Consider the following 16659-nt stretch of genomic DNA (forward strand, 5'->3'; position numbering starts at 1 on the left):
AAAGCATCGCTTCTTGATTCGTTATTATTTTCTATCATTATCATTATTACTACTCGGTCTCCATAATCTCAGTCACTCAAGGGCAGCACTTGTAAGACGCAGTTGAGTCTTGAATATCGCAAACAACACCCCAACGAATCTCCTGTTCTGCGAGCTGTCTTCAATTTGATTGACGTTCGTGAATCCATTATTATCACTTCACGTTAAGGAACCACAAAACTACATTTGGTTATCAGTCCATCAATTCACGATAACATTGCAGATCTTGCCAACATTCTGCGAGAACTGAGTGCCACCGCCTGGCCGAGAAAGAATTCAACATTTAAGCATTACCAGTTGTCTGAACGCGTTGAAATCTTCCCTGCTGCTTGAGCTCATATCTCAGGATTGAAAATCACAGTCTTGAAGAATGGCTGACAAACATCACGATGTCATAGAGAATGCAGAAGTAACTGAGCTCAATGCAGACTTTATTGCTATTGAGCATGCGCCCACCATAATTGATTCCAATCATGAAGGTAGGAGCTTGGCTATTTCAGCTTTGGTAGATTGGGGCTGATGATGATATACACAGACAACACAGCGATCGATGGTGCCCCTGAAGTATTGGCGTCAGAAATGAATGCGGATACATCGGATGAAGATGCAAATGCTTCAAGCGAACAAGGAGACAGTAAAAATACTCGAGAAGACACAGATATGTCTGAAAACGGTGAAGAGAGCGAGCGTCTTCGTGAAAATACCCAGCAGACTGGTAGTCCTGATGATGTGCAACCTCAACCTGCCGGATCCAAAGAGAAAAAGTCTTCACTTGCCAAAAAATACATCTCCTTCAGCAGTGGCGCACTCATCAAACTTTTACGAAAGCCCGGTAACCTGTCTCCAAGAGAACTTGATTATATCGCAGGCCTTTTGAAAATAAAAGCAAGTCCAGTAATTCATCATGTCATTGAGAAGAAAGTCCGCAGAAGTTATGGTTCTGGGAAAAAGAGATATCATCCAAAAAATCCTACCGAGCTACTCGAACTTTTACGTTACATGCCATTACCAGCAGATCTTGGGAAGCCCAAGCCTCAGGAAGAAGACAATCACAGGTGGGCCGTGGTAGACTCTCAAACATTGCCTCGAATGGACACCAACAAAAAGGAGACTATATGCCCAGGACTATTCATGCGACTCTCTGACCCGTCTAGTAAGTCCAGGTTAGACGATGATCATCATGGCTTTCTTTCGGCAGCTCCGGCCTTGCCTCTTCGCACTAAAAAGGAACGCCAAGATTTTCTACGTTTTCATACCTACTGGAGACACCGAGGTCTTACTCAGGGTATTTCGGTCACAAGTCACTTGAGTATGCTTACGTCTGATCACATTTTACCGCGCTTTTATGGCACCCGGAAGAAGACTGAAATGATCTGTGCAAACCTGACTCTCATCAACGGCTATGCACAAATTGCGGCTGGATTTCCAATCTTGCGAGTGACCGATGAAATGCGCCATTACGAAGTGATCTCCCTCTATGGCGACCAGGAGATGTACGGTATCAGCTTCTTCGAAAATGAATATCTTGTTCCATATTGTGTCGTTCCTGATGCCATCATTACCACTTACAAATGGCGAGATATCGAAAGTTGGATGAAGCAGAGCAAATGCAGCTATCAAGATTGGTATACGACATGGGCAGTTCCAGCATATCAAGCACATGAGAAGGCTCGTGTAGAGGCGCTTGTGGCAAACCCAGACATGTATGAAGACGTCGAGTCTATTTTTGTCGATGATAAGACAATTGATGAGCTAGAAGCCTTGTTTTCTGCTCCTATCAAAAGCCCACGTGCTCCTGGAGAATCTCGACGACAATCAAAAGCAGAAAATTTCGAAGTATCTGATTTTGATGATAACCTTGATTCAAACAGCATGAAGCGACGTTGGGTTCTTTACGGACAGTCCGGCGATGCAGCTACTTAAAGACCCATATTTCTAAACCTAAGTACTTTCATTTTTGCGAATCGGCGATCGGTAATATCAAAAACATTTTCTATATTTGCACGGATACAACATGAGCCGTGCCATCTGGAGCTGGACATATCGTTGAATGGGGTTGATCTGAGGGTAACATATCTTTGAAGCTTTCCGCGAGAACAATCTATTACGACTTGATCAAATTAATCGAAATAAGATATCGATAAAAAATAAGCAGTCATCATTTAAAAATAAACATCATAATCATGCCAAAAGATCTTCCCACTCAATTTCCATATTTCCATGCTCTGAAAGTAAGTCATCCGCGTAATGGAATAATTTTAAAAATCCAGTGATCAATATTCTACATTGACCACAAACACAATCCCGTTCTTTCAGAATAGGGCTATCTAATATCTTGTCGGAAAGCTTATCATCAGGAACATGTAAGCACTTCTGACCGTGATATTGTATGATTTGATTGCGCATACATGAAGGGATTGCACGATGAATGGCTACTGCAAATTTTGCGATCAAGTTTACCCTTTCTGTTCAAATTCCTAAAAAAGCTTAGCTACATATATGCAATTCTAGAATGCTGTGACACTCCTGGTCTCGTCAACATCGGATCTATCATTTCATTGCGAAGGAGCTTAACAAATGAATAATTTTCGTACCTTCCTTCCAATTTCCCAGTTGTACATACAAAAGTCGTTTCATTCATAAGATTTTCACGAGGAAGTAAAATGTTACGTTGTATTTATCTCACGATGTATTACATCCCTCCTGTTTATATTTACCCTAGTTGGTAGCACTCAGCCTTATTCTTACGTCAACGTGAAACTTTCTGCTAACCATTTTCAATGCGGCTACAACTCAAGCAAAGCATCGCCACATCCCCGCATCTTAACATCTCGGAAATATAAGAACTTTAAATCTGTTTTCCGCTCCATAAGTATTCTTTTTCTTCATCGCTGACTAAGTTTTTCTCAGTCCCCAGACTTATAATTTCACTAGGCTTCGGTGAATGTCACCTTGAATCCTTCCCCTTTCTCGCTTAGTAAAGATAGCAAAGCGAACCACTTGAATTTGATTCCGCAGTTCTTGGCACTTATGAGTGTGGCGTCTTATTATGGTAAATTTAACAAGAACTTTGATCCCTTGTTTGAGGATTACGATGGACAAATTAAGCTTAGAGGAGCAGGAGTAAAAACACGTGAAGACAGCTGACTGCTGTAATTGCGCAATGTTATTTATCATACAAGGAGAAACTGGGCTACGGCGATTTACTTCTCGGCATAGATACTAGCATCGGATAGTTCAAGGAACAATTCTTTAAACTTTTAGTGTTTCTTTGTTGTGTGGATTTTCGGATAATATTCGTTCTTTCAGTAACATCCTTCAATGTTTTAACTTGGCGATTTTGGAGCTACTTAGCCTCGAATAGTCTTCGAAAACTAAACAATCCGTGAAAGATAGTAGTTTTTAGATATCACAACAGGACAAATCTCTTGGTATCCCTTGAGGATCGGAAAGATTCGACTTTATGATCAAAGGATTATTGTTCGGGGTTCGAACCCAAATGCTTTCTTCGGAGTGTGCCTGATTTCCTGTGCCTGAGCTAAGCCTTATAGTATTTCAAGCTGTTTCATCCCATACAGTGCTTTTGCTGAGCGATAATTTGTCTCGTGGACCAATGCATTGAAATCGATAGATTTGAGTACTGTCATGAAGGATGTTTTTATATTCCTCTACATCCATGATGAGAAGTCTCATTTCGTTGACCTTCCTTCAAATCTCTCAAGATGTATATAGAGCTCCCAATAGTCCATCATTTCAATATCATTCTATTCTCATCAACATTCAAACATCTTTCTACAGTCTCTTTATTCACATTCCTTTGTAACCAACTTACCACATACACTCCTTCTATTTAAACATTCTCTTCTTCCAACAATCTTTCCAGACCTTTCCAGACTCCTTCTAGAATATTTCCAGTATATACTCATCATTCAATATGTTCTCCAAAGCTTTCATCGCCCTCATTGCCATGGCATCGGTCTCCTTTGCAGCTCCAACTCCTGTTGCAGAACCCACAGCTGAGAACCTTGTCGAGCGAGCTGTCGCTTACAAGATGTTCACCGGTGATGGATCCAACTGGCCTGCTATTTCCGCATGGACTACCTTTGAAACCATGTATGTTCTCTTATTTACCCGTGAAACCAATTAGTTTATGCTAATATGAAATTTTAGGTGGGCCAACTCCCAAGCCGTCATGACTATCTCCTGCAATCAATTCAGCGGTGCTGCCAACAACTCTCCCGCTGAAATAGCTGACATCAAGTCCGCCATTACTTCAGTTGCGGCTTCTTCCGGTATCGACTCCCGATTCATCCTTGCAATCGTCATGCAAGAATCTGGGGGCTGTGTTCGCGCTCCCTCTACAGCAGGACAGGTCTTCAACCCTGGACTCATGCAAGACCACAACGGTGCACACAGCTGCAACATGAACGGCAACCCAATAAGCCCATGTCCAGCTGCCACCATCACCGGCATGGTTAAGGACGGAACAACTGGTACCTATGGTGTCGTAGGTGGTGGTGACGGATTGCAACAATGCTTGACCCAGAGTGGATCTCCAAAGACCGCTCAAGGTGCCTATGCTGCGGCTAGAATCTACAACTCCGGAACCTATGTCAAGGGAACTGATCTTGGCGCGCCACTTTGGGGTACTAGCTGCTATGCTAGCGATGTTGCAAACAGACTTTTGGGATGGGCCGCCCCAGTCACTGCTTGCGTTCTCCCCAACCCAGTTCACTAAGCAGTTTGCATGATAGACTTAGGTGTTCGGATAATATCTTGATATCTATGAAAAGATTTGTTTGGAATGTCTGGTACTGTAGTTCAGTATCCGGATTCTTTTGGGTTTTGGCAGAAGGCTTTTTGGATGGATTTTCCTTTGTTATTGTTTTTGTTTGTACTTTTAGATCGAGACTGGATTCTGTTTGACTTTTTTGTATTTTGTTATTGTAATTCCTAGAATGGGAATTAGTTGGAAGGGAAAACCTGCTTTGGGTGCATATAAAACTATATCATAGATATCTTCTGCAAGAATTATCATGTTTGATTTCATCCTCATTTTCTGCTTTTTATACATCTCACTACAATAGAATAGACATCATAGAACAGACAGCACCCGAGAGATATATATGGATTTTATAGCATGTTGTTACTTTCACTCTGCTTTGACGGCGCCAATCGACTTTGTCTAGTGCAAGCTTTGTAAGGTGGGCCAGAATGGTATGATATTGAATGACAGAAGGTTCCAATAATACATTTGTAGGACCGATTCGCGAACAGAAAGCTCTAGTTGTCCAACTGGAATACATGACATTGTCAGCGCAAACTCCTCAATTATACCCTCTGATGACGTGTAGTCAGTCTCATGGTCATCTTAATTTCGCAACCAGCATTGTCCGACACGTTTTGAACGTTTGAAATTTAATAAATTCTTGCCATAAATCTCACCTGCACAGCCAACCCAAGATGGTAATCTTGTAACACAAAATACATGTACACAAGGAATATCTACACTCCGAAGCTTCGCCATGGAAAAATTACGCATCGCTAATACCGAAACAATCAATCAGAATCCTCCCCGTTTGCCAGTTCCACCATTCCTGGTTTCCTTCCATAAAAGACAACCCTAGATTTTATCAGCCTCTATTCTTCCCAAAACACATAACAATTTTCCAAGCCAACAAAGAAATACAAAACTCACACATCAACATAAAAATTAACCCTCTTATTTTGGAGATCCTTCCTGACACCCACCAACAACATTTCTACCTCTTCGGGACTCCACCCCAACCCCGCCGTCAAATTCCTCATCGTCATCCCTTCAATACCATCCAACAAATTCTGCTGCGTCCATATTGCTAGCATTGTTTCCTTCTCCCCTTCCACCCACGGATTACACGGCCAAAAGAAATGTTTCTCAACGATATCCACGAACCCAGCCTCGGCCATCCATTTTCCGTAGTGTTTTGAATTTGTTACTTTGCGCCCGCGACGCTCGGCGGCGAGGCATGTTACTCGAACCCATTCTTCAAGAGCGGTGCCGTTGATCGAAGAGTCAATACTCACTATAGGCATTTGCGGGTCTTGCATCTCAAAGTAACCGCCGGGACGAAGGGAGTCGTAGGCAGAATTTATCACGCCGGCGGGATCGCTGAAACAACAGACCATGGCCCGGCCGTGGATGTAGTCGAACTTTTGGGAGTAGTTCCAGGGTTCTTCTGCGTCGTTTACCTCAAAACTACAGTTTGGAGGTACACTGGAGACGATTGTTAGTATCGGATGTGGAGTTTTAGATTAGTATAGTGCGTTACTAGATCGGTTGAATTGGACTGAGATCTGTGCCGATTACTTGCGCTGAAGGATATTTCTGGGCTAGAAATGAGAAAAATTGAGTTAGGGGCTTTCATCATTAACCAAATATCGAAAAGGTGAGGGGTAAAATGGCCTTACCAAACTCTGTTGCCCATAAGCCAGTTCCAGTCCCAATGTCTAAAACATTGTGGAGCTCAGAGGGAAGAGGAGCAAGGTGCAATACTCCATCAAACAACAAAGAGAACAAGTGATGTTGCAGATCTGAGATCATTAACTAATGCAAGTACATTAATCACATGATATGTCATGCAATAGTTGACTTACCCAATCTCTCTTGCTCGGCATCATCATTAGGGAGAATGTACTCTAAACTCATGTCAGCTACTGAGCGGGCAAAATCATAGTATATCCGTTCAAACTCACTTCCCGAATTATATGCGTGATATGTCCGGCCATTTTCCTCTACATATTCGTATACGCTATCTCGTATAGAAGCTGTAGAACTTCTATATCAAGTATCAGCTGCTATATTGTGCTATTTGAATCATGAATAGAAAACTCTGCCCACATGAATGAATCACCCATAGTAGAATCTGCATCACTACTATTTGAAGACTAATCGTGTATTAGTCCTGAAATCGTGCATTAATATTTTGCTACTCACCTGTATAGAATCTGCCTCCAATCCCGGTGCATTGGCTATCTGTGGTTCTGTTGCTGCACTACCATGATAGCCATATGAGGATGTGTGAATGTCAGTCGTCGCATTTTGATTGGAATGTATGTTGGTAGATGGAATGTGCTCTGTTGAATCCAAGTTGGTCAACAATACCGCATCCACGCCAACTTCATTCGGTCCCGGGATGGCTTCCTGGATATTCGAGGAGTTTGACATCAGATCCAATTGTTCACATTTAGTATCGTTCATCGATCGGGATTGTTGACATGAATCTAGATCCGCACTTGACCTCTCCAAATCTTTCAAAAAATATGAAAATCAGGACGTTACACGTTTGAGCCTTATCAGATATCCGCTTATATGATCGTATGCAAAAGATCTCCGAGATATCAACGGTCTCTTTAACGGCCGGTGCAATCGTACCGATAAAGTATCCAAGTAAATCAGCTAACCAAAATCCGTAAGATATATTCCCCGTCAAGCTCTCGTACTAATCTGTTCTTCAATCAACAGCTGTCAAACCCGCTCGAAATAAGCATAAAGCGGAGGTATTTTCGGCGGTTGCTATTTACGGGTTAATGAACCGCTAATCCTTGCTCAACCTTATACAGCCAATGGCAGCCAATGGGGCCTTGTTTCTCTACGTGCTTGCCCTGTTATCAGTCCCTGCAGATAGTGAGATAAATCTTTGCGTTATCCTTGGGCTATGAGATGTGTTTACACGACCTTTAAAGGGCTCATCTTGAGCAGTCTAGGGGGGAACAAGGGGTAGGAAGCGTACATGAACCACCCCGGCAATGAGTGCTCAGGAATATCGTAGGTGTGTGTTTATCAGGTCTTCATTATAATTGTATGTTTTTCCACGAAATGACCAACAAACGCGTTCCTAAAACTACCGTCTCGCCATCTACTCGAGAGTTGCTATCTCATCTGTCCCACGAATGGTTTTGATTATCAACGCCACAGAAGATATCAGACATTGAAGGGTGTCTATCGCCTGAAGTATTCAAGAGAGTATAATATGTATGAAGTTTCATTCCAAATTACACATTTACATACCTGCGGTGACTATGGGACGACAACCGAACGACAAGCAAACGAAGCGATAAAATTCCTAGGAGAAAAGAGTGCCTAAAACATTTATACAGGTACTATGAGACCATGTTTTGTAACCCTTGGAACTTCACAAAACATCAAAATAAAATGGCGGATCAGCGAATTATAGTAGTTGAATATTTAAAACTTGAAAATATATACAGGAGAAGCTTAAGGTTTGGAATTTGTACATCGCCCATCGGTTCTCGTCAACTCTCATTAAGCAGGATGTAAGATCATGACTATCATGCCATTTACTCGTCAATCATGACCCTTTTGCACAATCTAGTAGACTGGCATTGGGAAAGAGTCAAAGTCGTAGATCCAACTATCAATTGAAGCTTGGTCGTATTCGCAAGCCATGGTGGTTCCATTGTTAGACCACATTGGTCTCAATGGCCAAGCGCAAATTTGTTGTTCCTCTCCCTCGAACTCACCTTGGAGAATTGTGGCATTGAGAGTAGTAGGTGTTTTGCCATTCTCGACCCAGTCGATCAAGACAGCGAGATTGGTTTGAGGGAATGGACCGTTCGGCTGATACGAGTTGGTAGCACAATGGGCTGCTCCGGGAACCAGGAAAAGACGATACCAGTCGCCGAGGGCCTCAGTACTCTCATTGAAAGTCATGTTGGGATACATGACAGAGCGAACAGACTCGTGATAATGGACAGATGAAGCAGTAGGGATACTGTTGTCTGATTCACCATGGAAGTGAAGAACCTTGCCACCTGCTGCTTGGAATGGAGTGAGGTCGGGCCAAGTGGTTTGCAATGTATCTTCATACATTTGCCATCCGGTGTACATCCAATCTCTAAGAGTGTCGTAGGTGACGTTGTCGAAGGTACCGGCATCAAAGGTAGAGGCATCGAGAAGTTCAATAAAGCGTACTGGGAACTCAGATCCAAGCGAGCTGATAGACAACTCCCAGCTTTTGGTCTCATCATTGTATGTGGTAGCAGCATCATCAAAAGTTGCAGCTGGCTGATAGGACAAATAAGCCCTGCGACCTTGAGTGTCGCGGAGACCATCGATAATCTTGGCAGCGACTGCAATACCTTCAGCCGAAATAGTACCGTTTTGTGCTGGAAGAGCGGGTTTAGGGTTATATGGGTTTGTAGAAGCGGGGGTTGCAGCACATGAATATGCCTCACCAAGTGTGGAGTTCAGATCGAAGTTTAATTTGCAAAGATCTGTACGGGCAACAACACCATCTGTCTTGCCATCCATAGGGTCACAAGCAGCGATTGTAAGGTTCGCAATCATATCCAGCTCGCAGGGTGGTGGGTAGTAACCAAGAGTTTTTTCAACCACGTTGGAGTAAAGATGTTGAACTTGTTGGTGAGCAAATCGCATGGCTGGAGCACCTGTGATGGCACCATCCCATTCATCAGCGTAGCGTTGAACTTGACTCCATCCTTCACGTCCACCCTCGGAGCATCCCTAAGATAGTTAACAATTAAGTTCTCGCTAGAGAAATGACACAGGAAAACATACTTGGTAGTAAGAATAAAGCTTGTTGTCTCCCATGCCGAACACGTTCTTTGTGAACTGTTTTCCGATCAAGCTCAATTCGTGATGGGCTTGATAGCCGAACATGAAAAGGGAGTCATAGTTGACAGTACCATTGGCAAGGGGAAAAGTGGTGTCGAAATTGTTAGTGAATCCTCCAAAGCCTCCGTCTGTGATACCAGCACTGGCACCATAGATAATACCACCAGGAAGTGATTGATCTTGAGAATTGATTGCATAACCACCACCTCCAGTGGACAAGTAGCGACCCTGGAAGTTTGCTGGGGCAGGCAACCAATACTGGACAAGTACTGAATCCTCTCTTCCAGTGTGAGAATAGGTGAAAGTTACATTACAGTAACTGATTGTCGCGTCTGGGAAGAAGGTATTGCCAGTAGTAGTAGTGTTTGAGACTGCGTTAGCCGTGACGGATGTAGAGTTGAGAGTGACGGCAAGGTCAATAGTAGCAGGGTCCGGAAGGGATTGTTGGATGTAGGAGGTTGTGCAGATATCACTGAGAGTAGAATTTGCTGCGGCATTAACAATGCCAGCAGATACAGCAGCAGTGACTGTCAAGGTAGAAGAACGCATGGCGACTTGTTGATATCTAGAGAACGGAGAAATAGGATATCACTGGCGACTGAAAAGCTGATGAGAAAAGAAAGATTCTACGGGAAGAGAAAATACTTCAGATATATACTTGGTGTCCCATCGGAATTTGCCAGGGTCTAGGTTTCGAGATAGAGCTAGAGCCATGTATATTGACACTTGAGATGATTGGAATATTTCCCCTGCAGTAAAACCTTCAGGGCCGATGCATCCTACCGTCTATGGGTGACGTAAAAGGCAAAGGGCTCTCCTTCTTGTCACTTTCATATCGGGCGGAAACAAACCAGATGAGGTATAGGAGAAGCCAGAACCCACGTTCAAAATTGTATATTGACTAGCAGGGTGCCACGATCGGTCCCCACAATGCTTGCACAGGGCTTCCTCTTTGGCGTGGACTGCAGTAAACAGATGAATTGCAAACTATTCATCATCCTGTACTGTTTTGAAACAACACTCAAAAATGGACTTCTTCGGAAGTATGTACTCATTGAGGCACCCTAGAGCATGTCAAGAACCGGAAGATAGGATTGTTGTAAATAATAGTACAAGGCGTGGAGGGTATACATTGTTGAAGAAAAAACACAAGTTGGTGAATGCTAAGATTGAAGTTGACCTTTCCGAGTTCATCAAAGCTCAAGATTAAATCCACATTTTTTATCAGTAACATTTTGAAAATCGTTACCGGCGGGAGCTATGGGGCTCAAGACTTACGCCCCCAGTTCCCATGCCAATGGTGGTGAGCCAGAGAAGTACTGGAGTATGGGGATATGAAAGGTTGGTAGATAGCCGAGGTGACCGACTGTGTTTTTTATTCTCCTTCTCCTTCTCTTTGTTGTACGGCCAAAAGTACACTGGGATTATCCAGCACATCAATCAAATCTATCATAGTATTGTTGGACCTCCAATTACTTCCCATCCCCCAAAGAGACTTGCTTCTGTCTTGATCTGGGTAAAAGAATCGTTCGGGAATCGGGTTCGAAACATCAGAAGAATTACATAATTGTGTTAGCGGCGCTTGTCTGAATATCGGTAGTGTGTTGCAGATTTTGGAATTTGCCAAGATTTGCACCATGCTATGATATTAGATATGATTGAAGGACTAGGTCGATCTCATCTATGAATAACTGGATCGGTGGACCTTGGCCGCCAATTGCCATTACATAGCTAAAAGTTGAATATGGGACCAAGAAAAGACGCGCGTGCAAGTTCAATCCAGACATGGGGATTTAGGAAGTCTGCTTAAACTCAGAAACAAAGTTAGGCAGGTGGGAACTCGGTGCACAATCTTCTTGGCGATTATAGAGAAAGGCCCGAACCATTCTAATACCACTTGCAGTATAACTGTGAACTGTGAACTTGGAAGTCGATGGTGGTCGGATGATACCAGTACTGAATTACGGAGTACAGGATCTTTTGGGCTTGGGCAACGTTCGTTGTGACACCTGCCTAGGTAGGTAAGTTTTGTAAAGCTGTAGCGATGCAAATGTCTTTTTGGTTGATACTCGCAGCCACGATCTACTGCTGAGCTTGGCAAAGCTATAATTCTCGGTCCCGAACGAGGAAATGGATCCGCCATGGATTGCGTATTAAGGTGTCTATGCCACCCTTGATCGAAATTACACGGTTACACCTTTTTCTTCCTCGATTTTGACTGCCGACGAGAATGGGGGTTAAAAGATTAACCTTATAGGTAATAATGTGGAATTCTACTTAGTCTCTCGGAACCGAACAAGTTCGAGTATGGAGATGTTTTGGCTGAAATATGGCAGCCAAAGGAGTTGAAGCCGTGGCTCAATTTGTGGCGTAAGAGTTTAGCAGCTAGAAGGTTACCTGGGTAATCATTGAGAGCACAGTATCCGGATTACACTTTGTTGACATTTTTATCATGAGCAAGTAAACATCAAAGAGTGAAGCTTTATTTCGCTTTTTACTACTGAGTTAATTCTTTTTGGTCTCCTTCTTCAACATCACTTATACAGCACCTTCCATCAAAAGCAGTCATTCAGATTTCACTTCAGACTTATCTAATATCCATTGTTGCTACCTAGGTAGTCTTTTAGTATCTCCACCCTCAAAACCTATTTCGAGAAGCTAATGATCTTTTTCAAGCAATTCAGAATCGATTTGGGTGCGCCAATATGAGCTGCTTGTTCGACTGGTAATGATTGATTTGGAATGAAATTCAGGGAAAGATATACACGCCGAAGCACAAAGAGGACATCTGCTACATGCAAGTATCTCTATCCATCTACATGGAATGGAAGGATGCATGCGTAAGAATACCTCCTGCTACTCTTATAGTCTTACTTTATAGACCATTTTACGATTATATACGGGCTGGGGATCTTCTTGAGAGAAGGCCTAGAAATTTGTCCTCATGGCAAGCAAGTGCATGCTATCGACGCTTCTTTGGCTTCAGGATCGATTCGATGACCGCTCAGATCATGTTAGATTTATGTTGAGTCGCATATTCAGTGAAGGTTCTTTCGACGTCATCGATCATTGACTTAGTGCAAATCCTGCTGTATCTTCTAAACTTTATTCAAAGCGACCTACCTTCTAGGTACCCAAGATCTGAGGTATTTCGCAATTATACTCATTGTGGTCCAGGAGATTTTGTTCGAATATTCAGTTAGTGAATGCAATCTTCTCAATCATCACTTCCTTGTGATCTCGACTTCGAGATCAAGTTTGAACTCATGCGCGGTACAGCGGACTACATCACTAGCACTATGATTATTTTATCAAACGTTCGCACCTCTCATCTTTCTTGCCGTAACTGGCAAGGCCTATAGAAGATCATTGATAGTCTATTCTTCGACGTCATCGTCCTAGCTTTCTATACCAAGTATAACAATCCGACGTCACCTTCACTGGAACTGTCTTCAGCGTAATCAATAACCTAAAAGTATAGGTAGTCTACCAGATACCACATTTACCGCTTCACCGACCAGTTTTCAAAGCAACCGTTAATCCCTAGAATTTCATCGCCACAAATCATCACCACAAAGCCAAGCTTGACGTTCCTTATTGTTTAGAAATGGGCTTGATTCAAGGTATCAGGAAATCTGCTACTTTCTGCGGCGATGGCAGGTGTCAACACTCTTTCTAATGCATCAAGTCCTGCTCCAATGTATTCCTAAGAATTTAACATATGGGTCAATGCGTGCTATACGAGTAGGATTAAGCGGATCTAAAGCTCTCTAGTACGCATGTGGATCTATAATGCGCAAGTATTTACTCCTCTGCTAGAATACGTTCAATCGTTTTCTTCGATAGAGAGGAGCGTCAAGTTCATCTACATTTCTGAGAACCTCCATCAAATGGACCAAAAAGAAAGAAAAAGAAGCTAACTACCCAAAAGTGTAGGATGGAATCTACACAACCTATATACTCTTATCATTCCTCGACTAGATAAGCAGCAAAAGAAGCACCAAACGAATATCAAGATGAAACCTGCAGTATATTTAAGTTCGGACGAGACTTCCCGCAGAATCCGAATGGAATTTCATGCCCACGGTTCGCAAAGTTCGATGAAACCTTAAATGCAACTTTAATTGGAACCTTAATTAAGTTTGAAAAGGGGCTCGGAGTAACCTTAAATGGAACGAGCTTTAAATAAAACTTTAAATACGAGTTAATATCTGAATGAGATTTGTACAGTGATGAAAAGGAATTTTCGGACGAAATTATAAGGAAATTTCGAGATAGGTTACGAAGTGTAGAAATGCTTCGTTCTTGAGCTACCTTAATTGAATGATGTGTGTAGATTTGTAAGTTTGGATGAGAGTTGTGAAGTTTTCAAGTATATGTGCGACGAGAGAAGCGATGCAAAAAGAAATCGTGAGGTTAAAGGGATATTCATAGAAATTGTACACTTGTATGATGAGATAACAGAGCATCGTCCAGCAGACAAATTCCACAACATTAAGACCAATTTATCTTAACAAAATTATAACATTAACATAACATCATTTAAGTTATACAACGTCTCTTGACATGAACTGAGTGCCACAAACATCCATCCACCTAATTAAACCCCAAGAAATCTGTAGTACAAGTAACATCCAATGCGGTCTCGTTAACATTGAGACAATAAGCCTCATCTACACCTGTAGGACTCAAGACGTCGATGCCACTCGCGACAATATTGTTACAAACTGTATCGCTCGAACAAGCAAATGTACCAATCTGTGGTTGGTATTTAGTGCTAGTTTTGCCGGTGAAGTTTCTGAAAATGATATCGGTGATGGTGAGAGGAGAGGGGAATTCGAGACAGAGGGTTAAGTTCTTTTGACCGTAGCATTGGTCGACCTCGATGGCATAATCAACGTTATCGATGTACATTGTGTCGTAAGTGATGTTGTTTACTCTGCCAGATCCTCCGCCTCCTACAGGTGTGTTAGTTGTGTAATTGGCAGGTGAGCGCAGGGGAATATTCTTACCTTGGAGATCACCACTGAGAGCCGATGCGGTGTTTGGCCAAACCTTGATACGTGCACCGTCGGTGGCATTGTGTAATGAGGTGTTGTAGACGTATACGTTCTCGACGATATCAAATTCTCCAGGATATTGACCGAGGGATCCAACGGAGATTCCGTGAGAACCATTGCAGAAAAGGTTTTGAACTAAGATGTTGGTGCTGTTGGGCTTGAAAGAAACGCAATCTAGAATTTGATTAGCAAGGTTTCAAAGTCCGGAAGGAAGGGTATTTACCATCTCCATTGTTGATGACAGAGTTCTGGATAACAATGTTATCACTTCTGTATGTATCCCATCCATCAGTGTTCTTTGCAGGGTTATTGCTCGTGCTTCCACCGGCAATGTTGATATTGTTGTATACAACATTGCTTGAATTTGCAATGAAGTTGTAGTACTCTGGTGAATAACGTAGAACCAAATCGCTCAAGATAGAGTCCTTGAGTCCATCAATTCCGATAAGGACTGGTCTGAGTGTGTAGATGTCTGTGGCGTAAAGATCGTACCAGACTTGGCCATTTCCATTGAGGGTACCACCACCATACATGAAGACGTCCTCTCCTCCAAGCTTGAAGAATGAGGTGACATTTTGAAAGACGAATGGGAAGGCATTGGCTTGCCAATAATCCGTATCGTCTGAGAAGAGAATTTCACCCTGAATGTCTGCAAGAGTCATTAGTAAAAAAAATGCATTGATTGGCATAGTATTGGAAATTGCATACCGAGATCAATGTGCTTAAGGAAAGTCCAGTCCATTGCTGTGCCGATCAAGTATGTCACACCTTCACTGAAAACTACATGACCGCCGTTGTTACACTCGTGAAGTGCGCTCAGAATGGCTGGAGAGTCATCTGTTCCATTGCCGGAACTCTTGACATAGCATGTCTTAGTTCTGGCTGGCGGAGAAGGTGCAGGTGTATGTGGACTCTTGGGGTGGCATTGCACGTTTGGCCTTGATGATGTGTGCTTTGGGTGACCTCTACGAGCGAGCGCCTGATCCCATGAAGCGTCTTGCCATGTTGGGCTTGCAACTGCAGCTGCAGCGGAAGCAATTGAAAGAACGGAGCTCAATTGGAAATGCATCTTGAAGTACGAAACGAATATTTCAGTTGCCCAAGTAATTGAAGAGGTAGCTTGGCAGTTTCCATAGCTATGCTCGGGGTCTGGTAGGACTTATATACTGCCCTGTCTCCAAATTAAATTGAGCATGAAAAGCCTCCACATTACTTTCAGGGGAATTAAGGAGATTCTATTTCTCCGGACTTGTTCCCTTGGCTTGGGTTCGGTGACGAAGACGGTGAGCTCATGATTGGAGCATAAGCCTGTCATTTCATCCCATCTTCAAGAAAATGTGGAGATAATCTCGTCCCCAGATTATCAAAGGAAAACATGGGGGAATGAAACCCCGCATCAATTTGTAGCCCCATATAATTTTGAATAAATTGTATTGGTTCATCTTGTTTTTTCAGGTACAAGAAAGCTTCATCCTTGTTTTGAGCTCTCTTTGCACTTGATTATTGGTGGAACTCAATAACTTCTTCCGACCGGTGAGCTGTACCCTTGCGGAAGATCTATCAGTCAATGCTACCGGCCGTGGTCGGTCTCAGAAAGTGTCACTCGTGTTTATTAGTGTTCTGGATATTACTCGGAACCTCGGACGATATACACTGAAAGTGAAGGGTGGAGATTAAAATCCACAAAGGCACCGAAGCATTGATAAGGTGTGCTATCACGTGACTGACAGGACAACATGTATTCCATCACTGCCTTTTCTCATCATGATTCTCTACTCCTCGCCATTTAAGAGCTCGCTTTGTTACGTATCGCGACCTCGCTTAGCTGGTAGCAAGCGTATATCAATCGATGAGATATTTTTGGCTTTACTGAATGGAAAACAGGCAGCCAGATTTCTTGCAGGCAGAAAATTAAGCTTCAGGGGT

The 16659-nt window shown here is 42.8% G+C and overlaps 5 protein-coding genes across 5 annotated transcripts; 2 read left to right on the forward strand and 3 right to left on the reverse strand.

Annotated features, from left to right (window-relative positions):
- Window positions 1-409: 409 nt before the first annotated feature.
- On the forward strand, window positions 410-1962 carry Bfra_012239 (putative cholesterol 7-alpha-monooxygenase protein; the record flags this gene model as incomplete). The annotated part of the gene is made up of 2 exons (XM_037342557.1): window positions 410-518; window positions 575-1962. 2 exons carry the CDS (start codon window positions 410-412, stop codon window positions 1960-1962), a joined length of 1497 nt encoding a protein of 498 aa, XP_037187541.1.
- A 2011-nt stretch (window positions 1963-3973) lies between these two features.
- On the forward strand, window positions 3974-4777 carry Bfra_012240 (putative exo-beta protein; the record flags this gene model as incomplete). The annotated part of the gene is made up of 2 exons (XM_037342558.1): window positions 3974-4152; window positions 4210-4777. The coding sequence occupies 2 exons, from the start codon at window positions 3974-3976 to the stop codon at window positions 4775-4777; spliced, it is 747 nt and encodes a 248-aa protein (XP_037187542.1).
- An 821-nt stretch (window positions 4778-5598) lies between these two features.
- Bfra_012241 (putative methyltransferase domain-containing protein) lies at window positions 5599-7276 on the reverse strand (the record flags this gene model as incomplete). Its single annotated transcript, XM_037342559.1, has 8 exons — window positions 5599-5662; window positions 5738-6292; window positions 6348-6408; window positions 6487-6609; window positions 6673-6714; window positions 6772-6854; window positions 6917-6963; window positions 7013-7276. 8 exons carry the CDS (start codon window positions 7274-7276, stop codon window positions 5599-5601), a joined length of 1239 nt encoding a protein of 412 aa, XP_037187543.1.
- Window positions 7277-8407: 1131 nt separating this feature from the next.
- Bfra_012242 (putative tannase subunit protein) lies at window positions 8408-10222 on the reverse strand (the record flags this gene model as incomplete). Its single annotated transcript, XM_037342560.1, has 2 exons — window positions 8408-9562; window positions 9617-10222. 2 exons carry the CDS (start codon window positions 10220-10222, stop codon window positions 8408-8410), a joined length of 1761 nt encoding a protein of 586 aa, XP_037187544.1.
- Window positions 10223-14269: 4047 nt separating this feature from the next.
- Window positions 14270-15802, reverse strand: Bfra_012243 (putative extracellular exo-polygalacturonase protein; the record flags this gene model as incomplete). Its single annotated transcript, XM_037342561.1, has 4 exons — window positions 14270-14631; window positions 14686-14907; window positions 14957-15382; window positions 15442-15802. The coding sequence occupies 4 exons, from the start codon at window positions 15800-15802 to the stop codon at window positions 14270-14272; spliced, it is 1371 nt and encodes a 456-aa protein (XP_037187545.1).
- Window positions 15803-16659: the final 857 nt, after the last annotated feature.

The sequence above is a fragment of the Botrytis fragariae genome (assembly GCF_013461495.1).
Source record: "Botrytis fragariae strain BVB16 chromosome Unknown tig00000270, whole genome shotgun sequence".
NCBI lineage: Eukaryota > Fungi > Ascomycota > Leotiomycetes > Helotiales > Sclerotiniaceae > Botrytis > Botrytis fragariae.